At 45.1% G+C, this 16,150-nt stretch overlaps 1 protein-coding gene across 1 annotated transcript in view; it reads left to right on the top strand.

Annotated features, from left to right (window-relative positions):
• Nucleotides 1-5,400: 5,400 nt before the first annotated feature.
• LOC104024602 (alpha-2-macroglobulin) overlaps nucleotides 5,401-16,150 on the top strand; it is a 32,251-nt gene continuing 21,501 nt past the window's right edge. Inside the window, 12 exon segments of the mRNA XM_075708945.1 lie at nucleotides 5,401-5,511; nucleotides 5,514-5,644; nucleotides 7,336-7,519; nucleotides 8,570-8,729; nucleotides 9,596-9,648; nucleotides 10,169-10,189; nucleotides 10,553-10,721; nucleotides 12,152-12,236; nucleotides 13,077-13,200; nucleotides 14,478-14,592; nucleotides 14,832-14,941; nucleotides 15,467-15,625. Of these exon segments, the coding sequence (XP_075565060.1) occupies nucleotides 5,401-5,511; nucleotides 5,514-5,644; nucleotides 7,336-7,519; nucleotides 8,570-8,729; nucleotides 9,596-9,648; nucleotides 10,169-10,189; nucleotides 10,553-10,721; nucleotides 12,152-12,236; nucleotides 13,077-13,200; nucleotides 14,478-14,592; nucleotides 14,832-14,941; nucleotides 15,467-15,625 (1,422 nt within the window).

Here is a 16,150-nt window from a genome sequence, read left to right as displayed (position 1 = left end):
CATATTCCCTGCCCTCATCTTTCCTTATTTGTCCTGTAAGGGCAAACAAAAGTTTTTTCACAACAGATGCTGGGTCTTCAGATCTCTGAGAGTGAGCTGGCCATTTTCCTCCATTCCCAAGCATCAGATTTCATTTCCTTTCGTTTCCATGCCAGCAGGACCAGGAAAACGAAGCCTGTTGTTTACTGCCAGAAACATTTAAACAGACTGCTCCCAGTGGCAGCCTCTCCTTTTGCCTCCCAGTGCTATGAGTGGGAGAGAAGGTTGTGAAATGAGACTACAACTTCTGTAAATCCAGCATTGAAAATAAACCTCCAGTACTGCACTGGACCAAAAGTGTGTACCTATGTCATTACTTCTTTCTGTTGGAAGGAACCAGCTGCATGCCATGTTTTACAGGCCAATGTCAACCAAACTAGTTAAGAGGCTGGACTTCTGGAGTCAAAGGAATACAGTTAATTGTGTGTTGTTATTATTGAATCAACCAGGAACTATTTCCCTCTCCACCTCTGCAGTTTTATACTGCAGAGAGATGAAGCAGTGGACAAACCTTTAAATTGGATGACTGGTTAGCCTAGTGGATGGCCAGCTAGCTCAGTGGATGGCCAGTTAGCTCAGCTGGTTAGAGCATGGTGCTAATAATGCCAAGGTCACGGGTTCAATTCCTGCTCACTGCAGGGGGGGGTTGGGCTAGATGATCTCTTCAAGGTCCCTTCCAACCCAAAGCATTCTATGATAATACAAGAAGCTTTCAGTTCAAATACAGCAGAGACAGGCTAAGAGTGTGAACAGCATAAAGCCAAAGTGAGTATTAAGGGTGGGACAGTAGGTTGCATTTCCACACACCTGGAAAACTCTTTTTTCCACCCTGTGATTTTCTTCCAACAAAGGAAAAGAAATTTAATTAATTTCCAATTTATCCTATTTATCCTAGTGTATTTATATCATATTCCAATTTATTATTATCAGCAGGTTAGTGGTAGATGTTCTGAGGTGTGTGTTTGTTCTGGGAGAGACGGGCTGGAGAAATGGGCTGACAGGACCCTTGTGCAGTTCAACAAGGAGAAGGTCAAAGTCCTGCACCTGGCGAGGAACAACCCCATGCACCAGCACATGCTGGGGGTCACCCAGCAGGAAAGCAGCTTTGCAGAAAACATCTAAGGGTCCTGGTGAACGCCAAGTTGAACATGAGCCGGCAATGTGCCCTCGCTGCAAAGGAGGTGAATGGTATCCTGGGCTGCATTGGACAGAGGATTGCCAGCAGGTCAAGGGAGGTGATCCTTCCCTGCTGCTCAGCACTGGTGAGGCCACACCTGGAGTACTGTGTCCAGTTCTGGGCTTCCCAGTAAAAAAGAGACACAGACATACTGGCGAGTCTGATGAAGGGCCACAAAGATGATGAAAGGACTGGAGCACCTCACATATGAGGAAAGGCTGAGACAGCTGGAATGGTTTATCCTAGAGAAGAGAAGGCTGAGCACAGATCTTATTAATGTATATATAATGTATATATGAAAGTAAAGAGCTAGGCAGCATGGTGCGTGGCAGGGAAGGGCTAGGGAGAAACTAATTGATCCCAACACTGGAGTTTTCATGTGAAAATGCTAGATCAGGGGTTCATGAGGAGGATTACAAATAAGTTGGAAGTGATTCTTATTTGGATTGATGCTTCTGTGCCACATGTAAATAAGCGCTACAAAAATCTGAAATCACAGAGAAAACAGAAACAAGATCTTGTTTCCAAAAAGAAAATTGCTGTTTCCCCCCAGCAATTTTCTTTTCAAATAATTGAAATTGTCCTTGCATCACCTGGTTGAAAGAAGCAGCTTAATGCAGTTTCGACCAATCCAGTTGCAACGAAACAGCAAGTTCCTCACACTGCCATTTACAGAATGCCTTCAACTGCAATATCCCTGGTGTGTAGGGCTTGACATTCATAGAGGATGTAGCACATGAAGGAATCAGGGCAGATGAAGACAAAAATGCAGCTACCCAGCTAAGCAGATGTCTGCTGAGCATCATACAGAGTTCACTGAGCTGAGGGGCTTAAGGCGGGAATGTTGCCAGCAAGGGTAGGTCTGCTTTTCACTAACTACGTGTCATGGTTTAACCCCAGCAGGCAGCTAAGCACCACACTATGCCTGTAACAGTCAGATCTGGGGAAACTGCAGGAAGACCACAGTATTTTAAACAGTGTACTAGGAGCTAAAAACCTGGAGTTTTCAGGTTGTCTGGGTTACTTTGGGTGAGTCATTTAGTCTGTGCCAGAGTCTATTCAATATCAAAAGAAGATGCTGTCCCTGACTCCCAGAAAGTTGCCAGGCCCTATGAAATAATGCTGGAGATTTTGCCTGCTTTGTCAAAATGGTGGTAGCATCTACAGCATTTACTGTACCAGAGAATCCTAGTGAGAAAACAGCTTCTGGTGTTATCATGATGCATGTAGGTGAGGTGAGGTGTCTCTTAGCTTGCCTAGTTTACCTTGTGAATAGTGCAATGGCTTTGCCTCCCCTAGGATTTTAGACTGCAGTGTGTACTAGATGATTTTACTGGTGAGCTCTTCAAACATGGCCTCTCAATCCCATCCCAAAGAGATGCTCAGGAAATGTGAAATAAATAAATACATTAGGTTACCTCAAAAGCTGACTGTTCTTTGAAGGGAAAGGATTTTCAGCCATGGATTTTACTTTTAGTGATGCATGTGGCTCCTCTGTGAGTTCAGGTTTTCACAATACTGAAGGGACCTGAAGCAAGTATATTCAATTCCATGAAAAGCAGTTGAACAAGTATTTTTGGCAGAGCTTTTAATCTTCTGCCTAGAGCATGTTGATATAGTTGATTGAGATATACTAATTTTCTTGGAAGTAAGTTCTTGGATGAACTCTGTAAGTAGTGATGAATGAATACTGGAGGAGCATGGCTAGCAGATTGAGGTAAGTTACAGGCCTCATTCTCCATGGCATTTCTGAGGCTGCGCTTGGACTGTGTCTGGTCTGTTGACCCCCAGTTCAAGAGGAACATGGGGAAACTGGAGAGGGTCCAATGGAGGACTACCAAACTTCGGAGTATGGAGCATATGACCCACAGGGAGTGACAGGGGGAGCTGGGCTTGTTTAGTCTGACCAAGAGAAGGTTGGAGTGATTAAACAGATGTCTACAAGTGCTTGAAAGGCAGTTACAGGGATGTTGGAACATGACCTTTCTTGGTAGGGGCAGAAGATGTAACATGGAGCAATGGCTGCAACTGCAGCTTGGGGACTTCAGATTAGACATGAGGAAAGATGTCTTCACCAGAGATTAGTGCAACACTGGAGCAGATCATTGGAGAAATGGTAGGTTCTCCATCCTTGGAAGTTTTCAAGATTTGACTTGACAAAGTCACAGCTGACCTGATTGAGCACTGGCAGCAGTCCTGCTTTAAGTGAAAGGATGGACTGGATAACTTCCAGAGCTCCCTTCCAACCAGCACTTCTGTGATGCTATCAATGAATGCAGCAGGATTCTTCATGCAGATACAGGACACTTAATGCTCTTTTGCACAATTGGGGCACCTGTCCCTTTGAGCTACGCCAAATGACAGAACTTCAGATTCACTGAGAGAAATCCAGGAAAGGTATCCCTAAAACACACTCTCCTCAGGGACAGGCCAACACCTTGCAGGAGTTTTCCTGAGGAGCTTAGAGGTAACCACTTAAAATCTAGTCAAAAAACTCTACAAAGCCTGTTGGCCTTCAAGTTGCTATTGGGAATGGGATGGAGGCCAAACAGCTGGAGGGCAGATTTTAAAAGTCAGTTCGGTATCTGTGCATGTTCATTGGTACCTACTGGGGTTCTGAAACCTTTAAAATCTTACCCCCTTCAACTGAATGAAAAAAATTTCTCTTCAGTTTTTGGCTACACAGCACATTTTTGACCAAGGTCCTAATGATTGGGAGCTGGCTTGTGAGTGGTGTGAGCTGTTTGGCTATTTGCCAAAAGAGTAGCTCTACCTTCCTCTGCTGTGTGCAGTTCTGCACCTCTTTCCTGTAATGTTTGTGTTCAATCAGTCCGGCTGCTGACCTGTTCAAACCAATATAAAGTGTCAACTTCAAAAAGGTTTTGACCACCCCATGTGCAAATCCTCTTCTCTGCAGGTGAGGCAGATCTTCCTGGGTCATATGTCTTTTGGGCAGGTAGAGCAACCATTAGGCATCAGATGGAGAAGACAGGGCACAAGCCTGGGCTGTGTTTCTTTTTTGCAGTCCCCAAGGAAGTTGGACGTGCACTACTATCCTCTCCTTTCCCATGCAGACCACTGCAGGGCAGAATGAGGTCTGTCATGAAAGTTCGTTATGTCATTGCACTTGGATTCCTTAACTCCAAAGTTCCAGAGCTCACCAAACTTCTGATGATGATAATAAGAGAGGGGAAGGACAGACTGATAATCATTTTACCCTACACCCTTTTTAATCTGAAAATTATGCTTTACATCCTCTAACCCCATTCTTTGGAGTTTGGGTTAGGACTGTAAGACAGACAGATATTGTACTGCCACTTGCAAGGGTAATAATTACCAGAGCTATTGATCCTCCTGCTTCAGACCAAGGTAACTACAGTACAGAAAATGGTCAAAAAGAAATTCCTCTCTATGATGCAACATTGCCCATCGTGGATTTTCCCATAATGAAACCAGGAAGGACTCCATCAAACAGCAATAATTTGATCTAGATGTGCCAATAACTTGACCTGGAACAAGAACCAGCACAGGCAAAGCAAGACCCAGGCCACGTCTGTTCTGCCGTGTGACGGCAGCTGCTGCTCTGGGGAACTGGTTAATGTGTTACATGCTGTTAATGGGTTGAACTTTTGGCAGCTTCCTATCATGTCACTGTCCCTGTTTCTGTCAGGGTGAAGGTCAGATTATCTTAGACGACTTGATTGTCCAGGCATTCTCTGGCCCCTTTTCCTGGCATCAGCCCTGGTGGGACCAGGAATAGAGAGCACAAGAGAGCCAGGTGGGTGGCTGGGGAAGGTTTTCAGTGTTTGCATTCCCCGTTTTCAGATCCTGCCTGTAAATGGGGGTTATGCATACCCACGCTTCTTTCCCAAAACCTAGCTTAGTCTCCTGCTCCCAGTTTGAAGGAAATCAAACTGCTCCTGCTCCTCCAGCAGCTTCCATGACCAGTGCCATGGCCAGCTCCATACAGGGAACCCTGCCAGAAACGAAGGCCTTCCCCTTATCCTCTGCTGTTAGCCCTTCTTTTCTTCAGCTACCACCTTTCCTCCATTGCCTGCTGCCCTGCCCCAAAAGAGAGACAGCTCCAGCCTGCTGGGTACCCTCCCCTCCCTCTTCCCCCTCAGCGCCTGGCCTTCTGCCCGGACTCAGAGCTGCTGGTTCCAGCTCCTCCTTACCGTTTCCGGATGGGCCCTGGCCCCCAGCCCTTATCTCCTCCAGCCCCTGGGCTGTTTGCAGAGGCAGAGTATAAAGGGGTCGACTCGGGGAGCGGAGGGGGAGTACAAGCAAGCACCGGACCAGGCTGGGTGTCTGCTTGACTCATCACGTCCTGCTCTGCACCATGGGGAAGGACAGGCTGCTCATCAAACCAAGCATCTTCCTCCTTCTCCTCTTCTTCCTTCCTGGAGACACCTTGCCCGACGCAGAGCCGTAAGCTATGCAGGGGGGTCTTAGGGCAGGCAGGAGACCTGGGCTCTATTCCTGTGTCTGTTTGTCTCTTATCTTCTGCCTACTTTCTCTTACACAGGAATAACGACACTAGGGCTGGGTAAAGTGTCTTCTACAAACAACTCTAGTGTTTCAGGGGGACCCAAAACAGTCTGTGAAACTGAGATATCAGTAAAACTTCAGCAAAAAAAGAAAAAAAAGAAAAAAAAAAGGAAGAGGGAAAGGTCTATGAGAATACCTTTTGCTGCTTCAGAGAATTGACAGTATTTCAACAAAATTTTTTGCACAAATTTGGTTCTTTACCAATTTGCCTTTTAAGGCAACTTTTTATAACTGTTTACACATTCGGTTTTTCTTAAGAGACAGACTTTTTTGAAAAGACAACGAAAGGTTTCATTTTGGGTTGACTATCCTACGCCCAGATTGAAATGCCCAGGAAATGGGAATGGGTTTTTGATTGATAACGAGGAAAAAAGGAGCAAATAACAGATCTGGCATGACCAGAAGTGGCTTTATTTTTTAATTCACATTTTTCAGCTCAGCCAATGGAATGAAAATTCCCTTCTCACCCAGGGTTATGTGGCACTGTAAGGCTGTGACTGTTAAGGTCTATGAGGGTATATTATGCTGCATCCCTTCTTCACCCCATTTTGCCCTGTTTGTATGTGAAGGGAGCGTGTGTTGTGTGCATGTGTATGGCAGGAGCAGTGCGTGAGGGGTCCTGACATCCCAGAGACTTTCTTCTTTGGCTTTTTGGCATGTCCTTTCCTCCTCAGCAAAGCAAGGCTGTGCTGCAGCGCTTTCATCAAATGCAGGGTAAGCAGACAGCAGGTTGAGATCTGAGGGGCCAGAGCTTTCCCCCTGCAGACCAACTGATGGACATAAAGTTGTCAGAGCCTCCCCTGCCACTAATGGCAATGCCCTACCTTACTGCTGAGGTTTCAAGGGCTCTTCTCCCACCTGCTGGCTGTTCTGGGGATGCCTATCAGAGGCCAGTCTGTGCCCACCCAAAAGGGAGCACTGTTGCCATTAGGCAGATCAGGTTTGGTTCCCAGATGCAGTGCTGGGCACCGGGATGCCACCAGCACGTTGCTCCACTGGGAGGGAGTCTGCGTAGGGCCAGGCAGGGACACCCTGCTTGGGCTGAGCCAGAGGGGTTTGCTTCCCTGAAAAAACTGAAATTTGCTCCAGTGTTTTTTGCTTAAGGTCTAGCACCATGCTGTGGCAGTTTTGGGTCTCTGCGAGGAATGACAGTAGTGCTACAGATGGTTTGCAGTGTGTAGTCAATGGCATTTATTCACTAGGTACCAGCAATTGTGTGGCTCCTGAATCCTACTAGCAAGTGTCTAGCAAAGCTGACAATCGATTTTTCCCCACTGGTGTTATTCAGGGTCCCAGGAGGAAGTGCTGCTGTTGTGCCAGAACCTGGAGAAACATATCCCTTGCAGACATTTGCATTGAGGATTTCCTGTGGTATTTTACTCCCAAGACTGGCCTCTCTGCTTTCCCCTGCTGTTATACACATGCTGAAAATCTTGTTATAGTCCTAGAAAATGCATCTGTCTCCCTGTACAGTGAAGACTGTAGTCATCAGATTGGTTTATTTGCTCTTTCTGTACAGTTCCTGTTACCAGTTCCTGCTCCTCTGACCTGTCCTTCTCCCCTGTTCCTAGGCAGTATATGGTGCTACTGCCCTTTCTGATACACACTGATTCTTCTGAAAAAGTCTGTGTTCAGCTGACCCACCTGAATGAGTCTGTGACACTGAGTGCCACACTCGAGTATCAAGGGGAAAACAGGAGCTTGATTGATGACGTTGTGTCGGAGAAGGACGTGTTCACCTGCATCCCTTTCTCTGTGAGTATCTCATCCTTGTGGGATGATCCCTGGTGCCAGGGATAAACTTTAAGACCACTGAGTAGTAATGAAGAGAGTAACACTGTGTAGGTATTCACTTCCCTCTTGGCCAAAGGTATGTTCATGTCCATCCTCAACACCTTCTCACTACTGAGATCTCCTTAGCATGCTACCTGAATGAGAAATGCTGAATCCTGGAAAGCCAGCCCCTCTCTAGGACAGGAGGAGGAGAGGCCAGGAGAAAGAAGATGGTTTAGTATTGACACTCCTGATGGCTGTTTGGTGAACAGCTTCTTCAAATGGCTCCCCACATCATCCTGCAACAGCCGCAGATTGTCATCTGAGTGCCTTCAAATTGGGGTAGAGCTTTTAGACCTCAGATACTTTTTGCCTTGTGGATATAGTACACTGAATTAATGTGAGAAGAGCTGTGGTTGCCTCTGTCTGAAAAAGAGAATGAAGCAGAAAATTAATAGCTTAATGTAATTGATAGTCCCAGGGACTATAACAAGTCATAGGCAACTAGGAATGTTGGTCATCTGGCTCAGAGCACAGATTACATCTTTGGCCTTGAAGGCTGAAGAACTGGCCTTCAGGACACTGAACAGGTTGTCAGATATAGGCCGAAGATAGAATTTTGTCATTTGGAGAGAGATATATAGAGATTTGGTATGTCTGGTTTGGGAAAGGAAATGTTCTGCAAGGACTAGGGACGTTACCTGAAAGAGATGGGAGATTATTCCATTGCCCCTGTGAATGTCAAAAGGAAAAGGACAGAAAGGTTTTGGTCAGGGCAGTGAGAATATCTTAAAATTATGTTGCAGAGCTGGGAGTTCATTTGCTGCACAATACTCGTACAATCACTGTGCAGCAGTTGGAATGAGTAGGAATATGGGACAAGTAAAGATCAGTCTCTTGTTCCTGATTATAGTTTCCCTCACCTCTGTGTTGGGTCCATCAGGATATTAGATCTCTTATTTCATGAAGGCCAGTTCAGTTCAGGAAGCCTTTAAAGGTGGTCCATAACACAGTTGCCTTCTTACTCTCCAGCTTCCAAAATCAAATAGCCAGTCAACAGTAACGTTTATCACTGTGACGGTGAAGGGGGCGACACTGCAGTTCAGGAGCCGCAAGTCGGTGCTGGTCCAGAATTCTGAGAGCTTGGTCTTCGTCCAGACAGACAAACCCATCTACAAGCCCGGACAGACAGGTACCGGGGAAGGAGTGGAGATTTGCATTTGAAACAAGAATATGTACTAAAACTGTTGGACTGTGCTGGCCAGTTGTCGACTGCTTTCAGTGGGGGTCAGAACAGCAATCTCATGGCTGAGGTTTATGTTTTTGATGCTCCATACGGGAACAATTTGGGGAACCTTAAGATGCATACACATATCTGGGGCACCTGCACACACTCCCTCATCACTGAGGGCTCTGCTCTGTTGTTGTGGTCCATGCAGTGAGGGTCCGCATTAAAATCAGAGAAAGACTGGATAGTTGTCCTATAGAGAACAGGGCCAAAATTCAGACTAAGTCATGAAATAGCTTTCAAAGCGGCAGCTGATTTTGCTCAATGAAGACAGAGAGAACTATATAAGCCATTTATTTCTTCCGGGCCATTGATCTCCTAAATTTGGCCTGGACAGGAACTAATGTCCTAAAAGAGACACTGAATTCTCTATCCATCCAGAGCCAACACAAACTTGCAGCCAAGTGCTGAAGTAATTTGCTTGCATTCATCCTTCCTACAAAGTCAGTCTAGTTAAAATTAGAAGACCCGTGTGAATTCCAATGTAAAAATGTATCCTTGCAAAGTAGACAAAGGCAACTTAAATTTAACTTTGGTCCTGATTAATGAGATTCTGATGCCCATGATCAGTAAGATGTTCACACTTAAGATCCTCTTATTCATGTAATTTGTTACATCGGTAACCTTCTAGCATGACTTAGCTTTCTAGTGAATGGAATTTCTTTAGAAGAGAACAGCTCTGTTCTCTGTTCTACCATTTATTTTTGTAACTGATGTTTTCTGGTTGGTGACTGCACTATGGAACCTCACTCTCTGCCTTCCTCCATCAGTCCTGTTCAGAATTGTTTCTCTGGATAAAGACTTCCGTCCCTTGAATGAGGTGGTAAGTATGATACTTCCTTTTCACTAGTTATTTGGCCTTAAGTCATCTATATGGGAAAAGGGAGGAAGGAATTGTCTTGGGGAGAGCTCTCAGTACACTAAGATAGTTGTGCAATTCCTGGGTTACCTCAGATATAATTAACAGGATCTGTTCTTCAAATTTCTGCATAAGACTGCCTCCTGCATTCTTGGAAAGGTTTGACAAACTGCAAATGGACAGTGCTGGTGTAAACACCTCAGCAGTGAGCAAATCTTCATTATCACAGTGTACGCTTGCTCTTATTAGTATTGCAGATCATACAGAGTTAGTAATTTCAGCTGACTTCTCTGTCTGAGACAAAGGATTGCCCCTGTCTTCATGTACCTCAAAATGCTCCATACTGGGGACTTTCTTCCTTATCCCATTGGGTGATCAGCTTGTTCCCTGAAATGTGGTCATAGCCCTGATCATTTGATTGTGTTGCTTGCACTCTGTCTAAATGTGCATTCTAAATATGCTGTTTCCTTTCTTCTCTTTCTAGTTTCCTCTGGTCTACATTGAGGTATGTACAAACATTCAATTCATGTTCACATCTATCACACCTCAACCTGGGCAGCATAACTATCAGTTGCCTCAAGATGATTCTTGTCTATTTTATTTATTAAGTAGGTCCATAACATTAATTTGAATATACAGAGCTTTAACTCATATGGTGTCAACCCTGTACTCTGGGCCCAGGTTACAGATCCTTCTATTGTGCAGCCCTGTGCTCCCCACACAACTCTGCTAGCAACCCCCACTCCTACCCTGCAGCATCCTGAAACACTGGGACTGGGCCAACTGCACTGCTTTTGCTAGTGTATTTTAGTTCTTGTTGCAGGCTCCCACTGTTCTCATAATCTCCTTGTGGTCTCATTATCTGTAGGACCCAAAGAAAAACCGCCTGTACCAGTGGGCAAAGGCAGAGTTAAAGGGGGGGTTAATCCAGCTGTTCTTCAACCTCACCTCTGAACCTATGCAAGGGACCTACACAGTGGTGGCACAGAAGACCTCTGGGAAGAAAATTCGGCATCCTTTCTCTGTGGAGGAGTACGGTAACTGTCGCTGCAGTTTCAAGTTCCTAACAGCTAGTCCTGTGGAGCATGAAAGCTTAATTGAACAGGGTGGTAGATCTGACCAGGATGTCCAGCATGGCTGGAAAAATGTCTGTGTCTTCTCCCCCTCAAGCAACATCCCCTTCTGAGGAGTGAAGACTGAAGGACTTGAGCTACCTTGTCTCTACTCCTCCCTAAGCCCCTGGCCATGCCGTGCAGCTCTTCTGACTGCCCACCTCAGTAAGGCTCCCATCAGGAGGAACAAGTGTGTTTGGATCAGTCTGTGCTGGCAACTACAAGTCTCACCTCCCTTCAGAGGTGATTTAAGGCCACAGCCTCATCTCCATCTGGCTACACACCTGTCAGTGTCATGCTATGAGTCTGGGTCTCCCAGGCCTGAGGTCCAAAGTCCTGACCTCTTGGTGTAGGCTGGGGCTGTCTGTAAATTCAGATCTTGCCTGTCCTCCCCCACAGGCTAAGCCCGTAGCTTGCATTATGCCTGTTGGGGTTTAACCTGAATCTGCAAAAGGCCTTGACTAGTGTAAGCATTACTTAGCAACAACTAAAACATCAGTGTGTTATCAGCATTATTCTCATATTAAATCAAAAACACAGCACTATGTCAGCTACTAGGAAGAAAATTAACTCTATCCCAGCTGAAACCAGGACAACGTCTTAGTGCCTTAACCTCTCTCTAGTACTCCCACCCCTATGCCAGTTCCATCTACTTGGCTAGAAAATGGTATCCCAATACATATCCATGCATGGTCGCAACCAACATACTTCCCACCCCAGCAAGCCAGCTGCAGCCCTTGTTACATGGTCTGACATGATCTGGCTTATGCAGCAGAAATGAATTCTGGAAGACGAGTCAGGAAGTCCTTTGACCTCTTTCATTTGCAAGACTGTTCCTGTGCCCTGAATCCCTCCTAGTTCTCCCAAGACAGTCACTATCCACTTCCCCTCCTGCAGCTGGGTTTGGATGTGATGTCACCCTGTGCTAAGTCACCAGGGAAGCTATGGGGTCTTCCTATTTTGCAAATTGGAAAGACCTACATGCTTTGGAAAGGCAGAGACCAGGCTGCAGTCCCAGCTCTGTATGTTTGAGGGAGACCTCTATTGACTTAGCTCTCTATTTTACTGTATCCTACTGCTGTGGGACTGATAACCCATGTGTTATCTAAGAAGCTGCTGTATTTTAATAGTTGGTGTAATAATCCTGTCTTCTTACCTGGCACATTGTTTGGCTAAGTGCCTGCAGTTTTCACTGACTTCAATGGGATGTGCAGATGACAGAAGCCTCTAAAATCTGACCATTTAGCCACTAAAGGCTTTCAGGACATTTGTAAGAACAGCCTTTGAGCAGCCTTCATGTCTCATTCTTATGTTATTCCCACCACATAGACTGTTTTCCTTTGGTTCTGCTGCAGTGCTGCCAAAATTTGAAGTAACAGTGAAAATGCCCAAGGTGATCACCATTCTTGATGAGAAGCTGAAGGTGACAGTTTGTGGCCTGTAAGTGTCATTCTTTCAAGTCCTTCTTGGTTTCAGGTTTTTCTTCAGCTGCTGCTGAAAGTCCAGTTGGGAGACCGAGATATGATACTTCATTATATTTCTCAGTCCTTTTGGGGTCCCAGGGCCAAACAGAATACATCTACCATTAGACAAAAGGCAAAAATTATTGTTTGGGGCACTTTGTATGTAACATGTAGAAACATATTGTTCTTCTGGTTTTTGGGAGGGTTTTTTTTTGCATATTTTTTGAGTCATAGAGGATTTAAGACCAGCTGCAGTGCTAAGGAAGAGGTCTTCAGTTTAGTTTACCTGGGAATGATGTTTTAACTGTGGCTTCTGCTTGTCATTGCTGAGAGGAAAATGTAAGTGATGCAGCTGCCCTCTTTCCTTTGGGCCACCTCATTCGATTCTGCATGGCATGTTCCATGCATTCTGCAGGGAGAGGCATGACTTGGGCTGAAGAACAAGCCAAAAGACCCAGAGCACATGCATAGACAAACCAGTTTCATCAGAATTGGGTGGTGGGGTAGATACTTGCAACATGTTCTCCAAGGTGAGGGGTACTCTCAACTAAATCAGTGATTTCTGCAGACTTCTGTGTTATTCCCAGTAATGCAAGCAGGACTATAAGATTCAGTGCTCTTGCCCCTGTTGCCAAGCTTCATCCTAAAATGTTACCAGGTTTCTTTCTGCTTTTTATTTCCCATGATGACCCTGCTGTATCCTGGAGGCAGCTCTAGGGAAGAGTCCTGGCTCCACTGGGGGTGAGCTAGTCATTCTTTGACATCCCTCTTACATTCCTAATGGCTCTGTTGTTGTTTCAATCCTTCCTGCTGGTAGATACACATTTGGGAAGCCTGTTCCTGGCCTCGTGAGCTTCCGTGTCTGCCGAAATTTTGAACACGCAGCCACCACCTGCTATGGTGAAGAGTCTAAGGCAGTGTGCAATGAGTTCTCTGGACAGGTGAGTCATGATTACTCTTGTGGGTAGACTGGTAAGAGAAATTGTAGTTTACTGAGCATACCTTGCAGGCACAGGCTTGCTCTGACAGAGTATGCACAAGCATGAGTGTGAAGAGGTGAGAGACTCCATGTATTTTAAGGAAGCCTGAAGAAGGAGTGAAGATTGGGTGCAAGATGAAATGTGAAAGGTAAAAATAAGGGGAAGGTCTGTGCAGTAAGAAAGGTGTGTGTAAAGGCAAGAAGCTGATGGAGGAGGAAGAGATGAAAGAAACAAAAAAAAACGTCCAAGTGTTGAGAATATAAGAGAGAACTGAGATAGAAAAGGCATGAGCGATACAAGCAGAGTTGTAGTTGGCTTACACTAGAGACAGTGTGTGGGATCAGAAGTTGGTGTTAGAAGCAGGAAAGGAGCAGAAACCAGGGGAGGGGTGATGCAGTTTGAGCAAGAAGGAACGGAATATGGATTTAGCAGCAGTGGTTAAGACAGACAGAAAAAAAATCACTTTTTTCAGCCTTCAGACTGGCAAGTCTACAAGAGCAACACTGAAAGGTGTTTGGAGCATGGACCGGTGCAACAGTGCTAGCTTAATTGACAGAAGCTGGGGTAATAGCAATTGTGGAATTACATCCAGACAAGAAAGCAAGCAGAAGACATGCTTATGGTTCTTGGGGTCTGCTACAGTATGATCCCCATAATTGCCTCTGATACTGCTGTTGTTATCCATGCTAAAAGAAAATACAAACACTGCCATGCTAATCACTGTTCCAGGCATCTCTTCCCTTTTCTGTGGAGACCTGCCTTGTACGTGAAGATGCTGAAGAGAGGTGGCAAGCTTTGGAAATACTTTTCCAGCTGTCATCTTCTTTCTACACATACACAGGCTTTGGTTTATGTATCACTCATATAGCTTGTGCATTTTAAGTCAGCAGGTACATTCTAATGTGCCTGATGGCTGGCAAACAATTCCTGTGTGGCATACACTTGAATAATTCCCTATGCTTCTGTATCAAGTGTTTGGAATTTCAAACTCCACACATAAATATACAAAAATCTTCTAGGTTGCAAACTCTTTGCTCTGATATTGCTGCAAGTACCTCAAGGTGCTCCTTGCCAAGTTATTTATGTGCTTTTCCAGTTACAGCAGAGGGAATGATCTCTGAGGTTATGGGCTTTTCTTCCAGTTCAGAGCAAGGCACAGTGATGGATTTGTTAAGTTGGATAAACATTATGTAAATGCGACTATAATGGCAATGGCCTTGTTTGTTTTCCTCCAACAGACAGACAGCTATGGCTGCATTTCTGAAATGGTAAAGACCAAATTATTCCAGCTCAAAAGAAGTGGATATGAGAATAAACTCCATGTGGAGGCTAAAATTAAAGAGGAGGAGACAGGTATGAATCATCTGGATTGAAGAGATGTGTAATAAGCCCAGGAGAGACCAGCAGAGGGGCCTGCCAAGTAGGAATGAGGGAGAAAAGCAGAGTCTTGCTTTTCTGGAATCCTAAAGTTTTTCTACCTGGAGGCCAGGAGCATCAACAAAATTTCTTGTCCAGCAAAGGAGAGTTGGCCTGGAGTAAAAGTAATTCTGTTCAGGCAGAGGCAAATTAATTTTTTGTGCTTCTTACTGCAGGAGTGGAGTTGACTGGAACAAGCTTCTCTGAGATCACAACCACCATTAGCAAAATCACCTTTGAGCATTCAGACTCCTACTACAAACCTGGAATCCCTTTCTTTGGGCAGGTAGGGAAACCATGAGAATGGAATGCCATGAGTGCCAAACGATCATGCTACTGAACCTCCTGGACAGATAAATGCCATTCTCTGCAAAGATGCTGGACCTCAGTGTTGCTAATCCCTGTGGGCCTCCTCTCCTCTGCAGGCTCTCAAACCAGGGAACAGCAGCTGAAAGCACAGCCCTCATTCTTCTTACCCCTCTGTCCTTGTACTTCTGCTTCTCCAGTCAAGTAGAATTCTGTTTTTCCAGTCTCCTGTTTAATAGGAGGCCTAAAGGGTGTGAGTGCATGTCAATCTCCACATCCATTCCTCTGACCCAGAGGTGGAGAGAAGAAATGGCCAAAGAAATAAGATTCAGAAAGTTTGCAGATCTCTCTGAAAGAGATAGATGATGCACATATAAAATGCAGTGGAGGCTTCCTTGTCTGACATGAGCCCAACATCCTTAGCTTGGTGGTCTATCAGTCTGTTCAGGTGACAGGCATTCCTCTCCTTCTATACTTCTATACTATACTGTTTTTGCTCCTCCAGGTGAAATTAGTGGATGGATCTGGTGCTCCAATTGCCAATGAAATTGTGAGGATTTCTTTACAAGGAGGCCAGGAAACCAACTACACAACAAATGAAGAGGGCAGGGCACAGTTTGCCTTGAACACTTCCACATTGTCCTTCGATACTCTTGGAATTAGGGTGAGTCCTGCGGGCAGAGGAGGTGATGAAGAGACCCACAGGGCTGGAAGGGGAGTACCTCTGAAGCTTCTACTATATATCCAAAAGGACTTAGCTTCTTGCTCCTGGTTGGTTCTGCCAACCTTGACATCAGTGTGGTGGAAATAGCTGTACAACAAGCCAGGTTGCCATGACACAATTGCACTTAGCTTGTAAGTATTTGATTTCTGCTTGGCAGTAGCAATATAGGGTTAGAAGGAACATCAAGAGATCATAATAGTCCATTCTGCTCCAAAGGATCACCAGCCCTAACTAGACAAATCTGTTTCAAGGGTGTGTCTAACTCCCATGGTGGAGTGCTGCTAGTGCTTCACTGTCTTTTCAATTAAATGATTTTCCAAGTATCTCAGCTAAATATCCTTTGTGGTCAGTTAAGGCAATCTGCAGCTCTCAGGGTTTAATTTAGCATTCCGAGTTTCTAAGCTGTCCTTATTTTTTCTTTTTTTTTTCCTTTTTCCTGCCATAAAGAGGAAAAAAGTATGAACC

Source organism: Pelecanus crispus, chromosome 1 (assembly GCF_030463565.1).
Source record: "Pelecanus crispus isolate bPelCri1 chromosome 1, bPelCri1.pri, whole genome shotgun sequence".
Taxonomy (NCBI): domain Eukaryota; kingdom Metazoa; phylum Chordata; class Aves; order Pelecaniformes; family Pelecanidae; genus Pelecanus; species Pelecanus crispus.
Note: the sequence above shows the minus strand (reverse complement) of the source record. Positions and strands in the feature narration are given on the sequence as shown.